Genomic DNA, 23,689 nt, shown 5'->3' on the forward strand with positions numbered 1-23,689 from the left:
CCGACCCGGAAGGCCCGGCCGAGGCCGCCCCGGAGCGCCGCTGTCGCTGTCCCTGTGCCTGTCCGTGCGGGGGCCGGCGGCTCCCGCTCCGCCGCCGCCATGGGGAAGTCGTTCGCCAACTTCATGTGCAAGAAGGATTTTCACCCCGCCTCCAAGTCCAACATCAAAAAGGTGAGGGCGGCCTGGGGTGCCCCGGCGGGGACGGGTTGCCGGCACCGCAGCGGCCCGAGTAGCGCTCCTCACCTTCCTGGGGTGGCACCGGGGCTGGGGCAAAGAGGAAGGAGGAGGCAGGGAAATAGTTAAGAAATACTTGAAGCTTCGGGTTTTCTTGTTCCCAGGTGTGTATGGGTATCGCATTTTCCTGGCTCGGGCTTTTCAGCACCTGATTCTCAGAACAAATAGGCACTGTAGCCCGTTCGGGAAAACCCCACCTGTCACGATGTGCCCTTGCTTTCCCAGTGTTTCATACCTGCCTCGAGCTGGTTGCAGGTGCCCTCTCCAGAACTGTGCCCCATGCCGGAACTCCGAGGGGACCTGGGGCTTGCGGTCTGTCGAGACTTCGCCGAGCAAGGGTCTCTGCAGGGGAGACAGTGGCACCCACAGGGTGCTTTCTGAGCCTGCTTTTCCTTTTGAGCTACCAAATTTTCTCCTGTCTTTTCAATGTGTAAATGTTGTTGGAACTTGAAGTTTCTCAAAATTACTGCTGTGGGAAGTTCATTTGTTAAAATACTGAATGAAAATAATGTATTTTATGGAATTAGAATGGTGATCATCCCTCGTTAAGCATTTTCAATTGAGTAAACCAGTTATTCATACACTAATATATCTTGTAATAGTTTTTGTATTTAAGTACAAGCTTAATTATTTTAACTAGGTATGGATGGCAGAACAGAAAATCTCGTATGATAAGAAGAAACAAGAAGAATTAATGCAGCAGTATCTGAAAGAACAGGAATCCTATGACAATAGGTGAGAATTGGCTTAAGATTGCTCACTTCTTCTGTCTTGTTTTCATGGTAGTGAAGGTCATATTGCTGTGAGCAATTTGAAATACTGTCTCCGTTGACTGTCGTAGTAGGAGAGGGCAGTGATTCATTAAGTGATGTCTGGTTAAGCAGAAGCCACAAGAACTTCTTTAGTGGTTTGTGCCTGTCTTCTGATTAATTTCAAAATATGCTATGTTTCACAGAACAGTCAGTAATCTTGTATAATAATACATTTTTATCACACAGAAATCTGTTTTTCATAACTCTGGACATACTGCTTTTCAGCTGAGATTGAAATGTGTGATTTTTGTGTACAGTGAATCATGCAAAAGGATTGACTGGTTTCTCAGGTTTTTTGATACTCAGATTTTGTTACTCACATTAACAAATGAAAAAATACTAGTTATCACAACAGCTTCATACTGGGTGGTTTGGGGTTTTTTTTTTTGTTTGTTTTTTTTTTTTGGTTTTTGTTTTGGTTTTTTTTTTTTTTGGTTTTTTTTTTTTTTTTGTTTTTTTTGTTTTTTTTGTTTTTTTTGGGTTTTTTTTGAGTGTTACCAGTGTGATTGTTTTGTGTGTAACACCCCAAACTGCCCTTTTTATTTAGGTTGCTTATGGGTGATGAGCGTGTGAAGAATGGTCTTAATTTCATGTATGAGGCCCCACCTGGAGCAAAGAAAGGTATTGCAATTTCCTGATTGTGGGCAGATACTACTGCAAAGCTAAAAACCTTCTGAAGAAATAAGCACAATGTATTTTGTTTTAAAATAACATGTTCATGGTGAGATAATGATAGGAGGTGTGATTTTTTAATTCTTTCTGTGAGAATATGTGGACATATACATATATATATATGGTATGTAATAATTTTGGTCTCACAAAGCTTTAATTTCTTTCAAAAAGAATGGTTGGGGTTTTTTTAAGCAACAGTTCAATGTGAAGGGAAGACCAGATAAATACCTTTCCAGGAAACAGCATAAATTCTGTCCTTGTCCAAGGATGCTTCTTTAGCCAATTATAAAGCCATTGGATGAAGAAGACTAGACCTTACCAAGGCAACGACTCAGACAACACAAACCTGTATTTTGGCCAGCTCTCCTTTACAGAAATAGCAGATTGCTTTTGTTTAAAAGTTACACCCATAATTCAGCTTGATGCTTGTCAAACATAGGAAATACCAGAGCAAGAAATTAATTATCAGAAGTTATAAAAATAATAAATGCTGAAATTCAGTCATCTAAAGTGCTGCCTGGTCTTTGTCTGGTGAATCTATGACTGTTTAGTAGTGTCATAAATGAAGTGTCTAAATACCTGGTGGACACTCATATCAATCACTTAATTTTAGCAAGATCTGAATGGAAATAAAGAACTAAGAAAATACAATTCCTCTAAGAGAAAACATATTCCCTTTAAAATGCATCTTTCTTATTTGCATGAAATCACTTTCAAATGCTTGGATGGACTCATTCTTGTAGACCAAGTTTTGCAATTATTTAACTTTAGAAGCTCTAATAGTAATCTAATAGTAATCTCTTAAACTTAGGGGAAATGCAATTTCAAAGTAGCAGTGATTGCTAAACTTTTTAAAAAATATCTTTAAAATAAGTATTGTTGCTACTCTTGCAAAAAGTGAAATTTTTATTTGTGTAACAAATCAGCACAGTTTTACAAGGCGATTCTGGATTTACAAGATTTAAAGCTATATACTAGAGACTGGTTATTTGTAAGTGCACTCTTTATATAAAGCTACTTCCTGAGTATTTGCATTATTGATTAGTATAAACCATAAAATGTTTTTTCTCTAGCTTAGGGGGAGAACACCATCTGGATTTTACATATATAATTAATGCATCATTTATTTTCTTTGCATGCTTTCTGAAAATTCAAAGAGGAAACAAAAGAGGTATTTAATTCTATTATTTCTTTATGTTTTCTTCTTGCTTGCTTAAAATGTGTTCTGAAAATCTTAACATTTACCATGTTTTCTGTTTTATAGCAAGAAGGAGAGACTGAATACAAATTTGAATGGCAAAAAGTTGCTCCTCGAGAAAAGTAAGATATCTGGATTTTTTTCTTATACTTTTATTTTTGGCCCTTTTTTGCCCTTTTTTCCCCTGTTTTATTTTTGAGCAGGTCACTTGTGTGATCTTGTCACGTCCTGACACTTATTTAGCAAACCCTGTTAACCTGGAGCTATTTCCTTGATCAGCTTTATTTTCATTTGATTTTTACATCCATATTTGAAAACGCATTAACAACATTTACAGAAATTATACCTCTGAAATGGGTGCACACTTATCAACAAAAGGTAGTTTTGTATATGGTGTCTTTCATAAAATGGTAGTGAATTGAGTATTTGTTTTCTCTTGTGTTTGTGTACAGATATGCTAAGGATGATATGAATATCAGAGATCAGCCGTTTGGTATCCAGGCAAGTTACTAAATTTCACTCTGTGGATGTCTGGGGTGTATTCCAAATGTTGTCTGACTGCAGAACTTTCACATGGACTCTCTTAATTTTATCATCTTTTTTTCAGTGGGTTTAAAGGCTTCTCTTATTCCTCTTGGTGACTAAATTGTGTCAATTGCCTTTGTTGCCTTTAGGTGCGGAATGTGAGATGCATTAAATGCCACAAGTGGGGTCATATAAACACTGATCGAGAGTGCCCCTTGTTTGGCCTTTCTGGAATCAATGCAAGTTCAGTCTCCAGTGATGGTTCAGGTAGGCAGTGAATGGTTTTAAAGTTCTGGTTAGACCTATGGGGGGAGCTTATCATGTTTCATTTTAAAGGGTTTAAGTTTGTCATATTTCAGAGAGTTGATGAAATCTGGAAAACAGTGAATTCCAAAGGTAGGATCCACAAGTTTTAGTTAATTATTTCATATTGCAGGGACCTAATTTTCTAATTAGTAACTCATTTAAAAAAGATTCTGTATTGCTTTGATCCTATCTGTGCCTAAAACTGAGAAGCTGCAATGAGACTTTAGATCAGAATGACAAAATTTTTGTCACCAAAAAAATGAATGGATTGTCAAAGACTGTCATAGTTCAGATTAAAGCCAACTGCTTGGATAAGATGGAATATATCATTATATCTTTGTTAATCACTTGGTAGAAAGGAGAGGTCTGTGGGCTTTTTAAAAATATGTATTTATGTAACTGGACAAGCAATTGAAACCTAGATTTCCAAATTTCTGGTTTCCCTTCATCTGACTTCTTTTTGCTTCTCAAGCTACAATATTTTTTCCTTCTATTAGCTCTCCTGTTACACATCACAGTTAGTGCTAGATTATGTTTGAAGAAGTGGGTGTGAACATTCAAATTGAATATTTTTTTTGCCTACAGTACTTTTTTTCCCTGTAAGTTAACCCAAGTTGCTTTTAAGTTTCTTAAAATTGGGGCACGTTAAAGAAACATCAGGTAGCATGGATGAGCCTTCAGCCTTGCTGTACTGTGCTTTAAAGTCATGTGTTGTGTCTTGGATTTTGCGGGGATACCATTACATCAAGTTGCACACACTCCATGGTTTCTGCTTTTCTTCTGTCTTCCTTCAGGTTATCTATTTTATGTAGCAGTTCCTAGTTTTGTTACATATTTAGGCTGCCAACAATCTTGTTTTTCAGATTTAGGTCACATAGATACATAGTTTCTTTGGAATGAGGCCTGGAAGAGTCGAGTTAAAGAAAGTGGTGCCTCTTACACTCTTGTCTTTTTAGGCATTATCTGATGATTATGCCATGTATTACTCATCCTGTAGTTGACTTGCCCAGCCTTTCTGTCCAGTTGGTTATAAGGTTAAATCACTTTCTTGCGTAAGTCTTATCTTAGAAAAAAATTGTGCTTAGAGCGTTTGTTGGTGGTAGAATTATATGTGCAGCTCTCGCATGTCAGAGATGCTTTTGTGCTACAGAACTCACTGTCCACACCTCAGTTCAAATGATGTGGGTCAATTTTAGGGGTGTTTGGTTGAGAAAGCAAAATATTTGTATGTGCTTGCACAAACCTTAATGTGCATTCCTTATTTTTTGTTACAGTGTAATACAGACACTCTGCGGTGTCAGTAGAAGAATAACTGCTTGTTTCAAACCTTACTGAACTCTCTCTATAGGTGTAGGCAACGTTTGACTGCTGTGGGTGTTTCCCACTTGAAGAGATGTCCCCCAGATGGCTTTTCAAACTGTCTTTCTAAGCATAAAAAGAGCATTTAGCATATATGATGAATTTTGCATGCAGGAAAATGGTGTAAAAGTACTTAGATGTTCTCAGACTGTGCCAGTGCTCTCTCATTTTCAGCTCTGGAACTTAGAAGACAGTGTGCTATGCTGAGCTTAGACTCTTGTAGGCTGAGGAAGGATTTTTAGGGAGTAGGGGTGGGCGACAGATCAGGATTTGTATATATAATTTGTAAGACGCTGTTCTTGAATTTGAATAGTCAGCTGTAATGATACTGCTGCTTTCTCTTTCTTGAAGGGAAGCTATGTAAGAACACTGTAGGTAAAGCTTAAAGTTCTTGATTTAATAGCAAATACTAGGCTTAGAGAAAGTGGTAATATTAATTACAACATCAAATAAAAGGTTGTCTGCTTTTTCTAGCCTCAGGAATACAAACCTTTCATCAACTTTTCTAAAACTTCATCTGACTTAATAACAAGTTAAGTTACACTCCTTTGATGACTTCTGGAAATGTGTGTAAATGAAGCAGTACAGTTAAGTGACAACACAAATTCTTGAATTCACTGCTTCTCTTAAGACTCATAGTTCATCCATATGGTATGTTAAAGTGTATGCCACATATTTTTAAAATAAGTATTGGGGGGGGAGGTTGTTGTTGAAACCCTGACAGCAGTTCTGTGTTGGCTGGGATGGGAGCGATTACTTTGCGTTGCTGAGAGTTCAGCCCAGTTGTTACAGTGCTGCAGACCCACAGTTAGCTCTGCTGCATCTGTTTCCACCTCCAAGAACTTTCTTCTGCTGCTCTGTACTGTACACCTCCTCAAGCTCTGTTTCTTCCTGCTTCTCTTTATCAGTAATTGCATACACTCCTAAGCTGCTTTCTAGACTAAATTCCTGATTATTTTTTATTGCTTTGTAGTACTGCAAAAATGTCCATTGCCACACTGTTCTTTAGACTGGCTAGAACTCCAGAAAATACTACTTTGGAAGGGACAGAGACTTTTTATGAGATCATCCTTTTATGAAACCGTTCTGTGTTTTGTGAACTGATGATTAGATGATGATTTTAAAAAATCCTTTGCACTTGAAACAAGTTGAATTGCACATGAATTGCTTCCCAAGTACCCCCTCCTCCACATGTCACAAGGTTCTCCTCATGCTTGGAAAGCTGGTAAAAAACATGGAAATAGTCCACAGTATTTGTTTATTGTGGTTGTCAGCAACAGGAAAAAAAAAAGTACAAAACTATTTGGCTTCTAAGGTCAGGTAGAGTTTGTTCAGTTTTTCTGAAGCTTTTTGTTCATTTCTAAAATGTAGAGGTTAAAACACATGTCTCTGAACAGAGCAGTGAATAGAGATTTCAAGGATAGGCAGTGATTACTGGTAGTATGCAACAGGTCTGGAATATGTACTAAATTTATTTGTCAGGGATTTTTAATTACTGAGTGTGTAAAAATACATTTGCAATGAGCTCACAGAAAGTTGAAAAACATTTGGCTAAATTATTAGAGCATATAGTACTTTCAAAGGTTAGGAAGTATTGCCATATTTAGAAATCAGTTGAAAACTTCTTTCTAGCTGGTGTTTCAGGAAATTGAAATATAAATATTGTCTCATAAATGAAAGGGTACAGCTAAGAAATACAGATATAATGAGGAAGAAAGGTGAAACCAGAGTAAAATTTTAGTACAGTAGTCAATTTACAAGGATTCCAGTTAGTTTATGAAATTAATTGCATTAGAAGGATCAAATTTAAGTTCCAAATAACTAAACATTTTTTAGAAGAGCAAATATTTTGATTTTTTTAATATTTTTTGGAAAGAGCTCTATTGCTTTGAAGTTACTTACTTGGTAGTGCTTTATTTCTTCTGATTTATAATCTTTTCATCCTAATAGAAGTCAATCTTACATCCTTTGCATGCAAATTGAAATGGAATAATTTTTTTTGGCAGTGCGTGGTAGTTAGCCTAGCTAAATTTAGGTTAGAATTCTTCAAACTTTGCAAATACTCTCCCTTGCTAGAGCACACCATGCATCAGCACAGTGCTGGAAGGCTCAGGTCCACGTGCTGCTGAGCATCCTGGCTGGTGATGAATCTCTGCCCAGTCAGGGCATAGGAACATTGGGCTTCATGGTTCTGAATATGGTGTGCTAAGGACACTGGCATCGCTAATTTCTGCAGAAATAGGTTTTTAAAAATGGTCTGGCTTCCCTGTCAAACATTTGTAGCAGGCCTTTATACAAGTTCAGTTTTTGTTTTGTTCTAATTTATTCCTGCTTCAGAAAGAGTGAAACAAAATGTCTTGTTTGGAGTCATTATATTTTCAGCATCAGAGGAAACATTTGACTGCAAATAAATGAAAATGAAACTCGTGTCTGATTTAATTGACTTATCTAAAGTCCCTGCTCTGTTTCTTCATAAGGAAAAAGAAGAATTATTAACTGAGATTTTTTTCCCCTGTCACATCTTGTCCTATATAGGCTTTTTCTTTCCCATAAATCTTATAAGCTGTGATTCTGTCATTTCAGCAGAAGAATAGCTGTCTTTTAATCTGATATGAAGACTACATGGTAATGTTCCTCTTGACACATAAAACTGGTTGGCAATTGCTGTGTCAGATTTGGTGTTGAATATTTTGTGTGCAAGGACCAGTCACAGCCTTCAGTTTCCTCCAGTGAAACTGCTTCAGGGCAGAGGATGTCTGTGGCACAGAACTGTGTTCTGCTGTCTTTCAAGATCTGACATACATTGCAGTGCTTCAACAAACAAAGATACAATCAGTACCTTAACTTGGGCATTGGTTATTTTGCTTCTGGGACTATTTTACTAATCTAGCTGGTAATTCATACAAAAAAATACTAATCTTACCATTAAAAAGCACCTATTGAATAATATCTCACCAGTGACTAGAGATTATTTTTTCAATAAGGCAATTTCAGTGGATGTGGTTATCATGGGATAATCACACTCCTGGGGTACAGCCTTGTCTGTAATCTCCCAGGAGTGTAATTATTGCATGATAACTGCACCCCCTGGTGTTACATTATTTCTATTATGAAATTCTTAGTTTTAGATATAAAGTAACTTTCTTTGATCACTGAGAACTGCAAAGTAGTGTTAGAATGTTCCAGCTGTGAGGCTTACGGAGACCAACTTAGAAGATTTGCTTCTCCTTTACAAAGGTAAATTAGGCAATCAAAATGCTTTTTTGGGCTAAACTGATTTACAGAGTGTTTTACTGATAAAATCCTAACTTTCAAAGTTCACGCAAGATGAAAGTATCGGTTGTGCTTCTGACTTTACGTGCCACTGTGTATATATGCATGTAGAAAATATGGAATGCATACCAGCAAAAAAAAAAACATCTCACTGGCATCTCAAAGTTTGCCTGTTTTTACAATCCTTTCTTATCATTAACCAGGAGCATCTGTTGGGGTTTGTGAGGTTTTTTTGTGAATCCTGAAAGGCCATTAACTTGATTGGAACAGAGATCATTAGGTGTCCTGTACAAAGTGTTTTGAAATAATACTGTTATTTCACTTCAGAATTGCCTGTGAGTTTCTTAGTCGGGTGAAGTTAGGACAAGCTGAATATTTTTTTTTTCCTTTTCCTTCTTTCTTGCAATCTGTCCTGTTCAATGATGGGTTGGGCAGATGGGGTGAGGGATTACTAAAAAGCTATGAAAGCTTGAATGCTTACAACTTTTATTATATGGTTTTTAGAACAAAGAACCCACTATGGATCTGTTCCTTTCTTATGAAGAAGGGTATACTATCTTAGGAAGTGAGACTAGTGTCTCAAATTGTATGAACAGCATAGTTAGAAGTGGGACGGTAAGGTTAAAAGGTGTTCTTGCACTCTTGGTCTATGAAAGCTAAGCCTGGAGAGTGCTGGGCATCCTGGCATCCTCCTCTGTTCTGGACTACTTTGCATTTCTTACAGCTGACTGGCTCTATATGTGATCCACGCCATGGAATTACTAAGGAAAAAGTACTGTAAAGTGCCTAGCACATTGTGGAAAATTCAGGCAGTTAAAGGTGAAAGTCTAATGGAGCAATGTGTATGTGTATCTAGTGTCTTATGGTCTAGCAAGATAAAGCCACTCTGGGTATAGCTGTGCAGGTGCAGCCTTCTAAAGGCTTATTACCCAGTTCTGGGGTTTGCACCCTCTCTTTTCATCTCCTGAGTGCCCCTAAGCTAACTGTGGGTGTTGTTTCCATCTACCTATGACTTAGGGTGTTCCACTGATATTAAGCTTTCAGGTGAAATACCTTTCTGGAGTAATCATTGAAATTACCAGTCACATGGAGACAGCAAAAAAATGAAATCTATGTTTATGTTACATTATGTCTGCATCTCACTGCAGTTTCCCAATGACAATTACAGTACCCTTTTTCCCAACAGAGAAAAGTCTGCATTGTATTAGGAATGCAGGAATTTTTTTTAAATGTTCTTTTGAATTTGTAATAACCAAGAAAAGGTATTTGAATATGTTAACTTGTGACTATTTGTATAAATGGTCATCTGTAGAAATGTACAGTGTGTGAAACCTTCCTTTATGGTCTGCAGCTGAGACCTTTGATTGTGAACAGTAGGAACCTTAACTAAATCTTCACATAGTTTAAGAACTGTCACATTTTAGAATAATCCTCCATTTATGTTTCAGAAGCCTTGGTATTTGTTGTGAATGCATAAAATACAGATTCTATTAGAAATCTTGTGCTTAGCATTTAAGCGATAAATATGGATTCCAATAGCAGTTTGATAATGTTAAATGGTTTTTACTACTCCAAAAAAGTAAAAAGGAAACTCAGGTTTCTCTGAAATACCATATCACAAAAGCATGACAAATTACACAGAAATTCTGTGCTAAAGTGTTAAATACAGTTAAACTGCAGGCCCTCTGAAGAAGAGCTAATTAAAAGCCAGAGGTTTTAGTCATTGATTTCTCTCAATGCCAACTGCAGCAGTTGCTTTGAAGTGTAAATATGGTCTGAATGCACTCATCTCTGAAATAGATGAAAAAATTATCAGTAAAAGATGATTGATTCTGAATTAGTGGAGGCAGCACGAATTTACTGTGTGTCATGATCACATAATTTTGATAATCGTTCTTTGTCCTGTAGATAAAATAAGTGCCTACTCTCATCTCTGTCACAACCTCAGTAAAAGTTCACAGACTATGGAGTGTGATTAAGCTTGGTCTGTAATTTTTTCCATTTTTGCTCAATTTCCGTATTAACAAAAGCCATAGAAAACTTGGTGGACAGAACAAGAAAGTATATGGATGTATTGACATAACTGTCTATTCTAATTTTAAAGTTAATTTCTCTTTTAAAGCAAAACCTAAAAAGCAATGTATCATATGTTACATCTTTACTACCACCCCAAAAAGGTAGCATTCTGCATTCAGAGTATATTTATCCTTCATGTGGTTGTGTGCTAGATTGAAACCCACCATCAAAATGTTTTCTAAAGCCTAGTTAATCCAAAAGAGGTGTTTTTGTACTCTGCAGGTATTTATTTATCTACTTTTCCACAGCAAAGCATGGCTTTAGTACCACTGTTGTGTAGAAAACCAAATAAATTTCAGTTTGGAGGAGTTACGGCCTCACGTGGTCCAAGCTGCCTATGAGAAAGGATGGTGACAACATGCTTTAGGCCTTCTTTGCTAACAAAAAATGTGTAGCAATAAAAGAGAAGCCTTGAGAGTATCTTGTCCTTGATTCATAAATTAAGTTTTAAGCATAGTAGCATGGAGTTTACTGACTGTGACATATACTGGCAAATCGATAGCAGATACAAATTTGCTATGTTTACATTTTCATGTAAATTACCTCTCTTACCAAGTCAGGAGAAGTGTGATGATGTGGTAATGGTGATGTTTTTAGATTAAAATGATCACATTTGTAAACTAAAGATATCCCATGCCAGAACACATTTTCAGAAAGGGAGAAAAGCTTTCTCTAAAAGCCATATTCTAAATACTCTGTTTTGATGATATGCAAAATGAGCAGTAGTTGAAATAAAGGTAAATAGTTGTAATTAAAATGACACCATGAAGAATCTACTTTTTCCAGTATTTTCTACAATTTTCCAATAACTTTTATATACTGTACTCTGTTTAATAGTGTACTCTATTTAATTGTGTAACAATACATAGAATACAAAACAAAACATACACACAACCTTAAATATTATATAGTTCTGTAACTGCAGCCACAATGTAAGTACAATTGCTTACTGTCATTTCCCCTGCCAAAGATGGCAGTAATGTTTACAGTATTATTGCTTCTTATGTCTTTGCTTTCCATTTATATTCCACAATAAAAATCCATTTAAAACTTGATTGATTGTAAAGAATAATTCAGTTTGCTTGTCTGCACTGGTGACAGTAGTGAAAGCTTTTATCAGTAAATTGGGCAAATACTGTCAAGACTGTGCATCATGGGTAGGTAGAAGTAAAACTGCTATTTTTGGTGACGCTGGCAAACATAACTTGATGGTCTGTCCTCACTGCCACTGAAGCTATTGCAGAAGAAGTGGTATTTAATCACAGTTGTTATGACAAAGTGTTTTAGCATACTGTTCCCTCATATTGAATAATTAGAAAAATGTGCTTTGCAGGTTGTAATGGAGGCCTGCTAGATGGTGTGTTACAGCTGGCATTGCTCTCCTAAGGGTGCCCATGCCTCCTACAGAAAACATTCTGAAAACAAGAATGTTACATGCACTCTGCTGCATTTGTAGCATCAAGAGAAGTACAGACAGAACAGAAAATTTATTGCAGCTATAGGTTTCTGTGGTTTCTGGGACAGGTGTGGGGCAGTAATGCGGGGTGGGAGAGCTTGCTGAAAGGCAGGCACTTAAGTAATTGAAATCCAGAACTGTATTCCCCTCCTGATGGCTTAATAGAAGCAGAACTGATTCTGTTAATTCATGTCAGTTGTGTGATGAGAAATTGGAGTGCTCCTTGTTCTAAAAAAGCAAATTTACAATATCTTATGGAAATCCTAATATGATATTCTTCTGCAATCCAGTGTAATTAAGGCTCATATATGCCTAAGAAAAAAACTATTTACATGTCTTCTGTTTATTTGATTTTACAAGTATTATAAAGATGCACCAAAAGCTGTCAAGCTGGTTGTACTCAGGTAGTGCTTTGTAAAGACTCAGATCTTCACACTTCCTTGCATGTTTTGAGTTTCTAGATTCTGTACCCCAGATTTTGAGTCAACTGAGCTGTCTGAATTGTATCCTTAAATAGAATCTTGAACAGAAGATAACAGAGAGAATTAGTGCAGCAAAAATTTCTGTGGAAAGTAAGAAGCAGGAAGAAACTGTAACCTCTTTGCATAACAACACTGTTTCTTGAGAATTACTATAGCCAAAAAAAAAAAACCCTTTAAAAATCTATAACTATTTAAGGATGGAGACGTTTTTGTGCAAGCCCTTTGTATAATATTAAGTACTTGAAACTACAAAAAATACAAGAAATTGTCAGTTGTCTTAATGCATAAAAATAAATGTCATATTCACAAGCAGTTAATTACACTGTATGACAAAAAGTTTTTCCAAGACTATGAATTAGTTCTAAAGCAGATAAATGGTTTAGTTTTAGCCAAGTGGCATCTGGGAAAGTTTTAAAGATCTTTTTTTTTCTTTTCTTTTTTTTTTTTTCCTATGAAAATGAAAATTTCAGAAAATAACCTTAAGAGTCTTATTCAAAAATAGCAAGGTACTGTATTTGACTTGTTTCAGGAAGAATAAGAAACAAATGATGAAACATTGTAACTTTGAACTTATTTTTAGTTTGCTGATGAAAGAATGCTGAGAGACTAATTTGTCAGAAGTTTAGCAATCAGCTATTTTTATAGGATTCCTGTATCTAAAGTTCTGCCAGCTCATAGTATATCTAGATGTTTTCTAGATATTAGAAAACATATTTAGAAAACATGTTTAGACCCTGTATGAGGTCACAGAGGTAGCTTCTTCACAGGCTGTCTCACAAGTCTGTAAGGAGTGCCTGTATGAGGAGATTGATTTTCATAGCACGTAAAGGATTTTTGTGCCTGATGTAGGAGTGAGTCTTTGCAAGTTGATGGGTGCTGTTCAAGAATAATAAGCTGTCATCATAGCCAAAGATTTTAGCCAACTGAGAGCCTCTCAGCTCAGTCTTACGATTGTTTTACTGTTAAACGATGGAGCATAGGGCTGCCAGGTATACCTGGTACTGCTTTCTCTGACAGTCCTGGAGGGTGAAGACACAACTGTGGTCATAAGCCAAAGGCAGGCTGAAAAGATTTACCACTTTGGGTTACCAGGCAACCTGCTGGTATCAAGGTTGAAGCTTTAACTGCTTAATAGGGAAGCCAAGGACCTTCTGAGAAGTTGATTTTTTCAAGTCTCTGTTAAATGAGGTTCAGTTTTTAGGGTTTCTGTTACAGGCTTGGTCTCTCCCATTTACATTAGCCAGGAGAAATCTCCTATTACATTTTATAATGTGGAAATGAGAATGTGATCGTTTACTCACAGATACAGGCATCTTTTAGAACTCTGTGAAAAAGCATCTCAAAAGGAAGCATGTTACACGCCTTAATGCTGTCACATAAAATAGCTGTGCCAGGAATCCTGAGAGACCTCAACCTGTCACTGATATTTCAAAGAAAATCAGATCTACTTATCAACATCATTAAAATATAAATCAAAAGCAGTCTGTTGAGATATGGATGGAAGAATAAAGTCACCAAGCATTTGATTCCTTTGATTCCAAGCAAAGGAATTTAACTATGAGAATAAACATTTTCTTGATTCTTGTTCTGTTGCAGAAAGTAGGTAGTAATAGAGGTTTGCAGTTAAGCTGTGTAACCATTGTCAAATATGATGTCTTAATTGAACTTATCAGCCTGGACTTGTAACCAAGTAGAAAACAGTCTCTTTAGACTTCCCACATCAGAGATTTTCTCCCTACTGTGTCTCTACAGATGTCTTGTTGTCATTGGGCAGCAGAACTTCTGAGAAGCCTAGTGGCATCATTATTCAAAAAAAAGTGTGAGCAGGTTCATCTGTTTCATCCTCTCAAAAATGTTAATGTTTTCTAAACTGCAAAGATGCCATACTGCAAGGAAGTGTCTTCCATAATCAACCACTCTGGACAGCTGCCCATGCCATGCCTGGTTGGGGTCTCCACACAGAAGAGTTGTCAAATAGGATTGTGTTTTGACTCTACTTCCATTTATGGGGTTGGTTTATTTTCTGAATCTCATTTCCTAGTGTTTACTAAAACCTTTAGTTGTAGTAAAAATAACATACTTAATAAAGCTTCTTGGAGATTCTTGCATCTCCTCACAAGCTAGGCTGAACCTAAATTATTGTTTCCCTCACAATTGTAGGGGGACCAAAACAAGAATAATTTATTTCATAAACAGCTTTAGTCTCAAGTTTCTGTGGGTGCATTTGATGCAGCTTGTATACATCCACAAAACAGGAATAACAGTAGTTTGGTAACTCCTTCTCATGGTAACACTGCATTGCAACTAAAATACTGTAGGTGGAGCTATGAATTTCTCATTGACGTCATTAATATATGAGGAAACAGATGCACAAAAATCAGTAGTGTTAGGCATTCATTACAAGCTTTCTCTTAAAAAAGAAGAAATTATTTTGCTTGCCTCTTGCCAGTGTTATGCACAAAGAATGACAAAAATGGTTTGCTTCTGGAAAATAATTTTGAATTGTGCTTTTGAAGGCCAGTATGCCTCCGTGTCTCTCTGGTCCCAATTCTGACCACAGTCCTCATAGGGACCCACAAAGTTAGGGCTTCTGTCTTGCTTCTTTAGCAAGTCTGCTGTGTAGATTTGGACAAGTTGCATTTCTCTATTGATCTCATCACACTAATGAGAACAATTAGGTATTGGATACACACCAAGATGTGTACAATGCTGAAACACTGAAGAGGAATACCTAAGAAGTTACTTAAGTTACTTCTGCAGGCAGTGGCCCTTTGAATAATAGGGAGGAACTGCCTTTGAATAATAGAGGTATTCTAGGTTTGAGTTGGTCAAACATTTTGATTTCTTTGGTGTGGAGAAATCTTTCATGACTCTCTGCTTTGTCTCCATTTGGCTTCCTTATACAGGGTTTTTGACTGAATTGTATGGCTGTTTTATATGGACTTTTCAAATCAAGGCCTGTTCTGGTACCAAATTCTCTCAGTAGGTGTCTGTCTAATGTTAGTTTCTGTTCCAGACAGAGTAGATTTTGGCAAGCACACCGAGGTGTGAAATTTGAAATATGCCAAAATGTGGACACTAGGGCCTATACACATTCATTAATTGTGAGCTCACAATTACACTATAACACATAAAAAGAAAAACTACTTCGGGTAGAGTACAGGGGGGGATGGGAAATAACCCCCTACTTAAGAAAAATGTAAACTCATGGGAAGACTAAAAGGTATCTCATTTGAAAATTCTTTTGCCTGGAAAAATAAGGAACTTGTGAAAAGGAAGTCATTAATGCAGGGGCTCCTTAAACCATTTCCAAAGTTTTGTTTTATTCCTTCCTGCTTTACATGTAGACCTGTTTATTTCTGCAATGCAATGTATTATACAGGAAAATTAAGAAAAAGGCTACTTCTTTTGAGAAAGTGCTATATTACTTTTCATATATTTTCTATAGCAAAAATCTCACTTTATTTTTCCATACTTGTCTGTGTTAAAAATCTATGAGTTTTGTCACTCTTCACAACTAAGAAAGTCTTAAGCCACAGAGCAGGATCAGTACATTTAATAAGGCTAATTAATGTCATCATTTACAGTAGTTTACTGAAGTAATAGTGAATGTGTGCTCCATGCCCTGATTTACATTCCTTTTAATTTAGATTTACCTTACAGAGTTCATTGACAGTAAGGTTAGTGAAGGAACTGGGAAAGAAATTTACTGAAAGTGGCATCACAAGAGAGTGAATATTTAGGGTGAAGAAAAAGTACCTAATCAGACAAGTACATGACATTAGGATGATCACAAGGATTCAATTAAAGCATAAGAGTGAGTTACAAGGTTTGTAAATTATGCAGTCAAGTCTGAATGATACATAATACATCCCATATTTTACTCCTTGTTAGATTTTTAGAAAGAAAGAAATCATGTGGCCCATGCCAACACCTACTCTATTGAAAAATATAGCATAGTTTTTAAGCTAATAAAACCAGAAATCTCTGAGGAGATAACAGTCTAGAGACTACATATATTAGGCAATCCCTAGAATAAGTAAGGACATATATTTTTTCATGTGTTTTTATATTCCATGTGTATTCTTCTAATGTTACTTTTTACATTGAAGTTCAAGAATTTGCGGCATTATGAAAAATGAGTTATTAGTGACATGTTAGAGGCACATTTTCTTTTTCATTGTTTTAAAGGAGAGGAGGTACCTGAGTCTTATTTAATATGCTTTATTTAGATCTCCTGTGCTTTTCTACTATAATAAAAATATATTACTAGACTTATCTAATATATTGTTTTCGACATGACAAAGTTACATAAGAGAATCCCCTTGTACTTAAAGAAAAATGCAATTATTTTCCATTCTGAATCTTCAGACTGCTGTTTTAGAAAATCATATCTGATTATTTGCTCAGCAGAAGATTATTGAGTTGATTTAGCTGTGATTTTACTTAACAAAGCTTCAACTGAATTCCTACTGTGGAGTCCAAAAAAGGAAGAGAGATATAAATGATGCATTCAAACTGTGATTTTTGTGAACAGGGCCATCAATGCACCCCTCGGAGCTAATAGCGGAGATGAGAAACAGTGGGTTTGCACTGAAACAAAATGTACTGGGGAGAAACTTGACCGCAAATGATCCATCACAGGTAATATCTTTTTACCAGTAAGCTGAAAATGTCTGTAAATCTAAATGTGATTGCTTGTGAATTGTTACTTAATGTTTTCAAATATGCATATCCATAGGAAAGCTGAATAGCAATACTAGTAGAAAAATGTCAAAAAACTTAGTTTTCCAGCTTCGTTTCATATAGAATGGTGAATCATAAATTACTTCATTTAAAACCACATATAATAAATTAAATCCCTATTCTGGGTGACTAGAAATTGAATTTTTTGTAAAGGGGTGGTTAGGTCTTCTGCTGCATACTTGTAATACAGTGCTGCCCTTTGGATGAAGTTTGAGGCAGTATGCACAAATAATTACTGCCAGGAATGCTATATCTGAAGGGTTTTTTTAATTGATTCACTAGTGTTCCAGTTATTTTTTTCTGGGAGTGAAAATGGTTCAGTTGCCTTTACTTAGACTGCTCAAAGTGTATTGCTAATTAATGAGGTGCTTAAATAAAAGTGTAAAATGAAAGATTAATATATACTCCTTGAAGTAACCTTTGTTCATATGGCAGGATGGTCAAACCACTAGTAAAGAGGGGATGACTACAAGCTGGTCTTGAAATCTTCAGTAAATTAGCAGTTCATTGTGTCTCCACAGCTAGATGAACCTTTGCCTTTGCAAAATCTATGTACCCCCAAAAATGTAGCATATGGGCACTGTTAAATGAATCTTACTGATATTAGTATGTTTGCTTTATGTTAGGTGTGCTGGGGTTTCTTTGTAAGAGCTTTTAAATCTTTATTTCTTCTTTTGTCTTCTGAATATGGCTAAAATTAAAAACATCACTGTGGAGAACTGTGGTGTACCAGATGCACATAATTTGAGGAATTCAGGGTCTGCAAAGTAGTTTTGCTTTGCTGATTGTGTTACTGTATGTAGATAATGTGATTACAGTATTTTGCAATGCTAGAAGACTTTGTGCACATTTAAAGACTAATAACACAACAGTGAAGTAGATGTGTTACCTGTTTTCCTAATGACTAAACCAAGACAGAAAAGTAATTTGCTTAAATTACTCTGAGTTCGAGCAGGACTAGCGTCTTACCTATTCATCCAAGCGTGATAACAATGGGGTGACTTATCCTGGGGAATCGTGGGCTTCAAAATCAGCTTGCTTTTATTAACTGTTTGAGAAATGTTTCTTTCCCTAGCAGTGATTTTTTCATATGTTAGTAATAACTCCTGTTGTATAGCCCCCACATTATAACACCCACTCAGCCCTGAGAGAGAATGTTGGGGTTTTTCGCTTGGTAGTGGGTATTCTGTTCTAACCAGTGTCTTAGGCTGACTTAGTAATACAAATATATTTGTGTCTGTGCAAAAATAAGGTATATAGAGGCATCACTTCCAAAACAGAAACCTGAAGGAATATATTATTTTTATCTATAAGAATCTAATGTCTTACTGCATTTTTCTAGGAGTTTGTTACAAGTGAAGGAGATGACGATCCAGAAGTTGAATTTTTAAAGTCACTATCAACCAAACAAAAACAGAAACTTCTAAGGTAGGTCTGGTACCTAGTGGAGGGGATATGTATCACCAGTAGTTCTGACTACATCCATGATTGCCACTGTAACTCTTGGGTGCCATTTAGCACCATCAGTACAGAAGAAAATCGGCTTAGTTTAACATACACTTGACCACAAATGGCATTATGTAGCATGATTTTTAATCTACTTGTTTTATTTTAATCTAATTTTGATGCCTTTGACTGGGGATCATTTCCAGTTTAACTTGAAATACTAATTGGCTCACTAGAGATGCTGTGCTGCTATTTTAAAATACTATTCTGCGCTCTGTTGTTTACAGTATCTTCTTTTGTGATAATAAATTCTATGCTCTTGTTCACTGGTTTACAACTCGACAAAGTTTATCTTCTCCTTGTGGCTGAACTGAACCTGACCTTGTTACCCCAAGGCCAAAGTTGGCCCAGCTGCACCCTCTGCTTGTGTCAGGGCTTGCAGCTTACTGCTCCCTGTGGGTCTGAGTTAATGAGGTTCCCGTGCTTTGCTTTTATCCAACTGATGTTGTGTGCCAAGTGACTTACGGTTTTTTTGTCTCTTAATTTGCAACGTTATCCTGAAATAATCTCAAAATGTTTAAAATCAAAAATACTAACTACTGGCAGGTAGATCCCATAGAGACATGCAGATAAAATCAGCTTTTAGGATAAAATATGTCACGTGTGGGGAGTGGAAGGAGAAGGGGGAAAAGGTGAATGGCTAAGCAGGTAGTGGGTAGGTACATATGGTATTATATTTGTAATAATTCTCTGAAAATAGTTGACATATTTTATGTTCCTTTTAAGTAAGGAATGTGATGTAGTTAGAGTAATTTAAAAATGTTATTTTTGTTTGAACTTCTGCTGGCCCAACACATTGAAATTTTTATAATCCTTTATATTTTAGAAGTTGAAGTTTATTAAATATTTGAGTCCTTTAGGGTTTATTAGTGTGAAGGGATTTTTTTTAATACACTGGAACAGTTTCACTATTCACTCACTGATTTTCTGAGCATAAATACAGAAAGCAAAATAAAAACTACATGAAAGTAGTCAAATAGTAGTGAATGCATGTGCATGATGGAATATGATATATTTACAGACAGAAAACATAAGTTTCTAGTTGTGAAAAAAGAGGTTACTGGAAATATCTGTATTATCTGCCTAAAGAACTCAAAGACTTATGTTTTAGTCTCAGTTTTCATCATTCATAGAAAGTGAATACTAATTGTATTTTTTTCATTTTCAAAATACCTTTTTAAAATGCACAAATAAAAGCAGCAATGATTTTCTAAAGTCTCCAGAGCAGCCTGACAAGGGGGAAAAAAGCACTACTGAATGTATTTATTTCTAGTTACAAGGCTCAAATTGACATCTCTTACATATCTTTTTGAAAATTAAAAAATTAAAAAATCATATTATTCCAGTTTTGAGGGAGCAGCTGTGGATTACATAGTACAGGTAATGCAGGTTAGAAGTTTTAAAATGAAACTTTGCTGAAAAAGGAAAAGAATTCAATGTGTTTTTATGAAAATGAATGTATTTACTGTGTAGGTCATCAGAAGTAGTGAACTTTGAAAGACAATGACTTTGTAATCTAGTATATCTTAACATGTCTGATTGTGCCCCTCTTATTTTGAAAACAAAAGAAAGTTGGATCGTCTAGAGAAGAAAAAGAAAAAGAAAGATAGAAAGAAGAAAAAGCAGCAAAAGAAAAAAAGCAAAAGTAAACACAAGAAACATAAGATGAGATCCTCTTCCTCGTCCTCCAGTAAGACTTCAGTAAGCAGCAGTGACAGCGAGACTGACAGCAGAGATAAAGCAGCACAAAAGAAGATGGATTCTAAGAAAAGAAAAAAAGACGAGTTTTCAGAGGCTAGCAGCAGCAGCGATTCAGAAGGAAAGGCAAAAACGAGGAAGGAAAAACTTTATGAAGATCTCTCCAGTAGTCACGGTAACAAGGACAAAGACAGGGAGAAGTACAAGCTTTTAAAGCGAGATAGTTCTGCAGAGAACGACAAATGGAACTCCTGTGAGGGGGAAAGAAAGTCCACAAGCAGATACCATAGCACAAACACGAGAGACACTGAAAGAAAGGAGAAGGATAGTAGAAGCCAAAACATGAATGAAGGGAGCAGGAGAAGCCCATGCTCAAATCACAGCAGTTCCAGGCAAAGGCACATAAGAAGAAGTCCAAGTCAAAGCCCTGGTGAAGAGCGGCACAGGAAAAAGGAAACCAGAAGCCCCAGCACAGATGTACGCAGAGAAAGGGGAAAATGTGGAGAAGGCTATGGGGACAAGTGCAGTAAAGTGGAACACAGAGAAAGGAGCAGACGCAATAGAAGCAGAAGCAGAGAGAGGAAAAAAAATAGATAGTATAGGGGACAGGAGCAAACAAGAATTCTTCTGGGTTTTGATGAATATCTTTTAACAAGGGCTCATTACATACTGCTGTTCATTTTCCAACCTCTGTAACTAGCATTTCCTACATAAAGCCAACAGCATCAATTCTATCGTGTTGGAATATTTGTAAAATTAGGTATAAATGTTAAGGTATTTTTTTACTGTCTAAATATGCTTATTGGCAAATACCTCTTGTATACATGCAGTAATTCACAAACCTGATTTTAGGATTTTGAAGTATTTATAAGCATCTCTGTTGAGATGCAATTGTAAGGGAGAGCAGAGAAAGCATTTGAGATAGTTCTGGATAAGATCACTGCTTTAGATATCAAAGCATTGTCTTGTAGAGGGTTTTGTTTTTTTCATACCGAAACATTTTTCCTAAAGTTCCCTGTAAGAGATCAATTTCATGAGTTAAAACAACAGAGAGACATAGTTCATATAAGTGTATAGCCAACATTTTTTTGCCTCCTGCAGTGTACAGCTTGGTCAGGGCTATCTAAACATCTTGAACCCCTGTTGATATGTGTCAGTACAATGTCAAGTTATTGTTCAATAATCTCTCAAGACGTGAAAGGACTATTTACTGCCTCAATTGTTTCAGGTATTTCATTGTTTGTGGTTGTAAGTTAGTGTAAATAGTCAGCCTTTTGTTTTCAGGAGCCTTTTTGTAGTTTTAGTGATTGTCAGTCATTTTTTGCATATGTTGTTATGAAGTTGAACTTCCATAATAAAATACCTTATTCTTTAAAACCAGTAATAATTGCCATCTTCTTCAGAGTTCTGAGTCAGTACAAATGCACAAGGCAATACTTCACAAGGTTTTTATTGCAAAGGAAAGGCTTCTCTGCTCTTTCAGGATGGCAGATGGAAGCACATTCATTAGTGGACACGTGAAACAGTTACTGTGCTCAGTATTCCAGCAACTTTCTTACCCTCCTTATGCACAGGACAAATGGGACTATCTTTTATTACCAGTCCACTTCCACTTCACTCAGAAGATTTTCAGCACTGCACAGAGTATAATAATACATGGTGAAAGTGACCTGGCTTATCGTTTAAGTGCATGTGAAGAGTTTGAAAGGGTGAACCATTAAGAGATGTCACCTTTTCAATGTGGCTGTATTAGGTTGCTCTGGGTAGTCTTGCTGAAGTAGCTGGGAGTTAAAGAGCCCCTGCAGTAGAGTCAGCCTCCCTATACTGATGTGTGGAAGCTCTGACTTAGAAAGAACAGGAGAGACTGCAAAAATGTCTGTTTTAGCAATCTAAACAAAACCTCTGTGTAAGAGAGGACAAAGTAATGTGATAGGGGAAAAGGCATATTCTGGTAGAACATTTTTCTGTTAAGTGCAGCAGAAAAGATAGGAGTAACTGGAAGGTGCCTCCGTTTCAAAGAAGGGTCTCTCCAGTTGTTTTGTGTTTGGCTCAGGAATCCTGCCAACTACAATGCAATTGACTCCCGCCTGAAAAAGAATGGACAGCTCGACATCCACAGCTGTATGCTCTTTTGTGGGCTCTGCACTTTACTCTTTCCCATGTAGTTAAACAGTGTATCCTGCCTTTTCACATAGGAAGAGACTGGCAGAAAAGTCATGATATTTTGGATTATCTGTCTTGAACTGCCAGGGGAAGGTTGGTGTGGCTGTGCAGGCAGTGTCTCACGCCCGGTACCTTCCCTAGGCCAGTTTGTGTCCCCTCGCCGGTACGGAAGCGACTTTCGGGGGCCCAGAGGCTGGCTGCGGGAGGGTGGGGCCGCCATCGCCACAGGGTGGGGCCGGCCGAGGTGCGCCGGGGCCGCGGCGGGCCGGGCCGGTGTTTGCCCGCTGCCCTCACGGGCCCCGCCGGCACCGCCCGCGGCGCGGGGCGGCTGCGCGCGCCCGGCCCCGCCCCGGCCCGCGGGGCCATGGGGCGCCACCGCCCCGGGCCGAGCGCAGCGCTCGGCAGAGCCGGCGGGGCCCGGCAGGAGGTGCTGTCGCTCCGCGGATGGAGGTAAGAGCAGCTCTAGCGATATCGTTATTCACTTCATTATTTATTTATTTATTTATTTTCGTAAAAGCCGCGGAATAGGGTTAGCCTTCTGCAGGGCTGGGCGGCGGGGGCCGCGGCATCGTGAGGTGGTTCCCTCACCCTGGCGGGCAGGACAGGACCTGTGGCAGGGACTCCCCGGCGTTGGAGCGGGGCCTGGCGGCTCTCCTGGGGCGAGCGCCTGGCTCTGCCGGGCGCTCTTCTGCTGCTTGGCCCGGGGCTTGGGGCTGCATCGGGACGGCACGAGCTGGGCTCCCGGCCCCGGCGGGGCCGTCGGGCGGCTCTCGGCACGGGCCCGGCGGCCGGGAGCTTCGGGCGAGGAGTCCCAGGCCGCTTTTGGGGTGTGCCGCCCTGCCGGACCCATGGCTTAGAATTAACGCCGGGCAATAAATTATTGCTACTCCGAAAGTAAATAGACGGGTTACTCCCAGATGGGGCTCCTGCTCGGATCGGTACAATAAATATCCCTGAAGGAAGCTCTCTATTTATGTTGTCATTGATTAATTCTCGCTACCTCATTTGATTTCGATTTAGAACGATTTGATTCTAATTTAATTAGCATGTAATTTGGATGTACATAATTACTGTAATTATGACATTCAGGTGAGGCAGCTTTAGGCTGAAAGGCAATTTCAAATTTTCTAGCAGCCTACTTTGTGCCGGGGAGCGGACAGGGACCCCGCGCCCTGCCAGCCAG

At 37.8% G+C, this 23,689-nt stretch overlaps 1 protein-coding gene across 2 annotated transcripts; it reads left to right on the forward strand.

The window, feature by feature from the left end:
- On the forward strand, positions 1–21,723 carry CIR1 (corepressor interacting with RBPJ, CIR1). Of its 2 annotated transcripts, XM_053982289.1 has the most exons (10): positions 1–171; positions 875–969; positions 1,594–1,667; positions 2,876–2,889; positions 2,983–3,038; positions 3,369–3,417; positions 3,591–3,708; positions 16,931–17,037; positions 18,482–18,567; positions 20,214–21,723. In XM_053982289.1, the coding sequence occupies exons 1-10, from the start codon at positions 100–102 to the stop codon at positions 20,938–20,940; spliced, it is 1,398 nt and encodes a 465-aa protein (XP_053838264.1). In that variant the 5' UTR covers positions 1–99; the 3' UTR covers positions 20,941–21,723. The 2 variants fall into 2 exon arrangements, with proteins under 2 accessions (XP_053838264.1, XP_053838263.1); XM_053982288.1 differs by lacking the exons at positions 1–171; positions 2,876–2,889 and having other exon boundaries at positions 882–969.
- Positions 21,724–23,689: the final 1,966 nt, after the last annotated feature.

This window comes from Vidua macroura, chromosome 7, assembly GCF_024509145.1.
Source record: "Vidua macroura isolate BioBank_ID:100142 chromosome 7, ASM2450914v1, whole genome shotgun sequence".
Taxonomy (NCBI): Eukaryota; Metazoa; Chordata; class Aves; order Passeriformes; family Viduidae; genus Vidua; species Vidua macroura.

Coding starts and splice junctions, on each gene's coding strand:
- CIR1 (XM_053982289.1), top strand. CDS start 100: ATGGGGAAGTCGTTCGCCAACTTCATGTGCAAGAAGGATTTTCACCCC. Junction 172..874: donor CCAAGTCCAACATCAAAAAG/GTGAGGGCGGCC, acceptor TATTTTAACTAG/GTATGGATGGCAGAACAGAA. Junction 3,709..16,930: donor AGTCTCCAGTGATGGTTCAG/GTAGGCAGTGAA, acceptor TTTTGTGAACAG/GGCCATCAATGCACCCCTCG.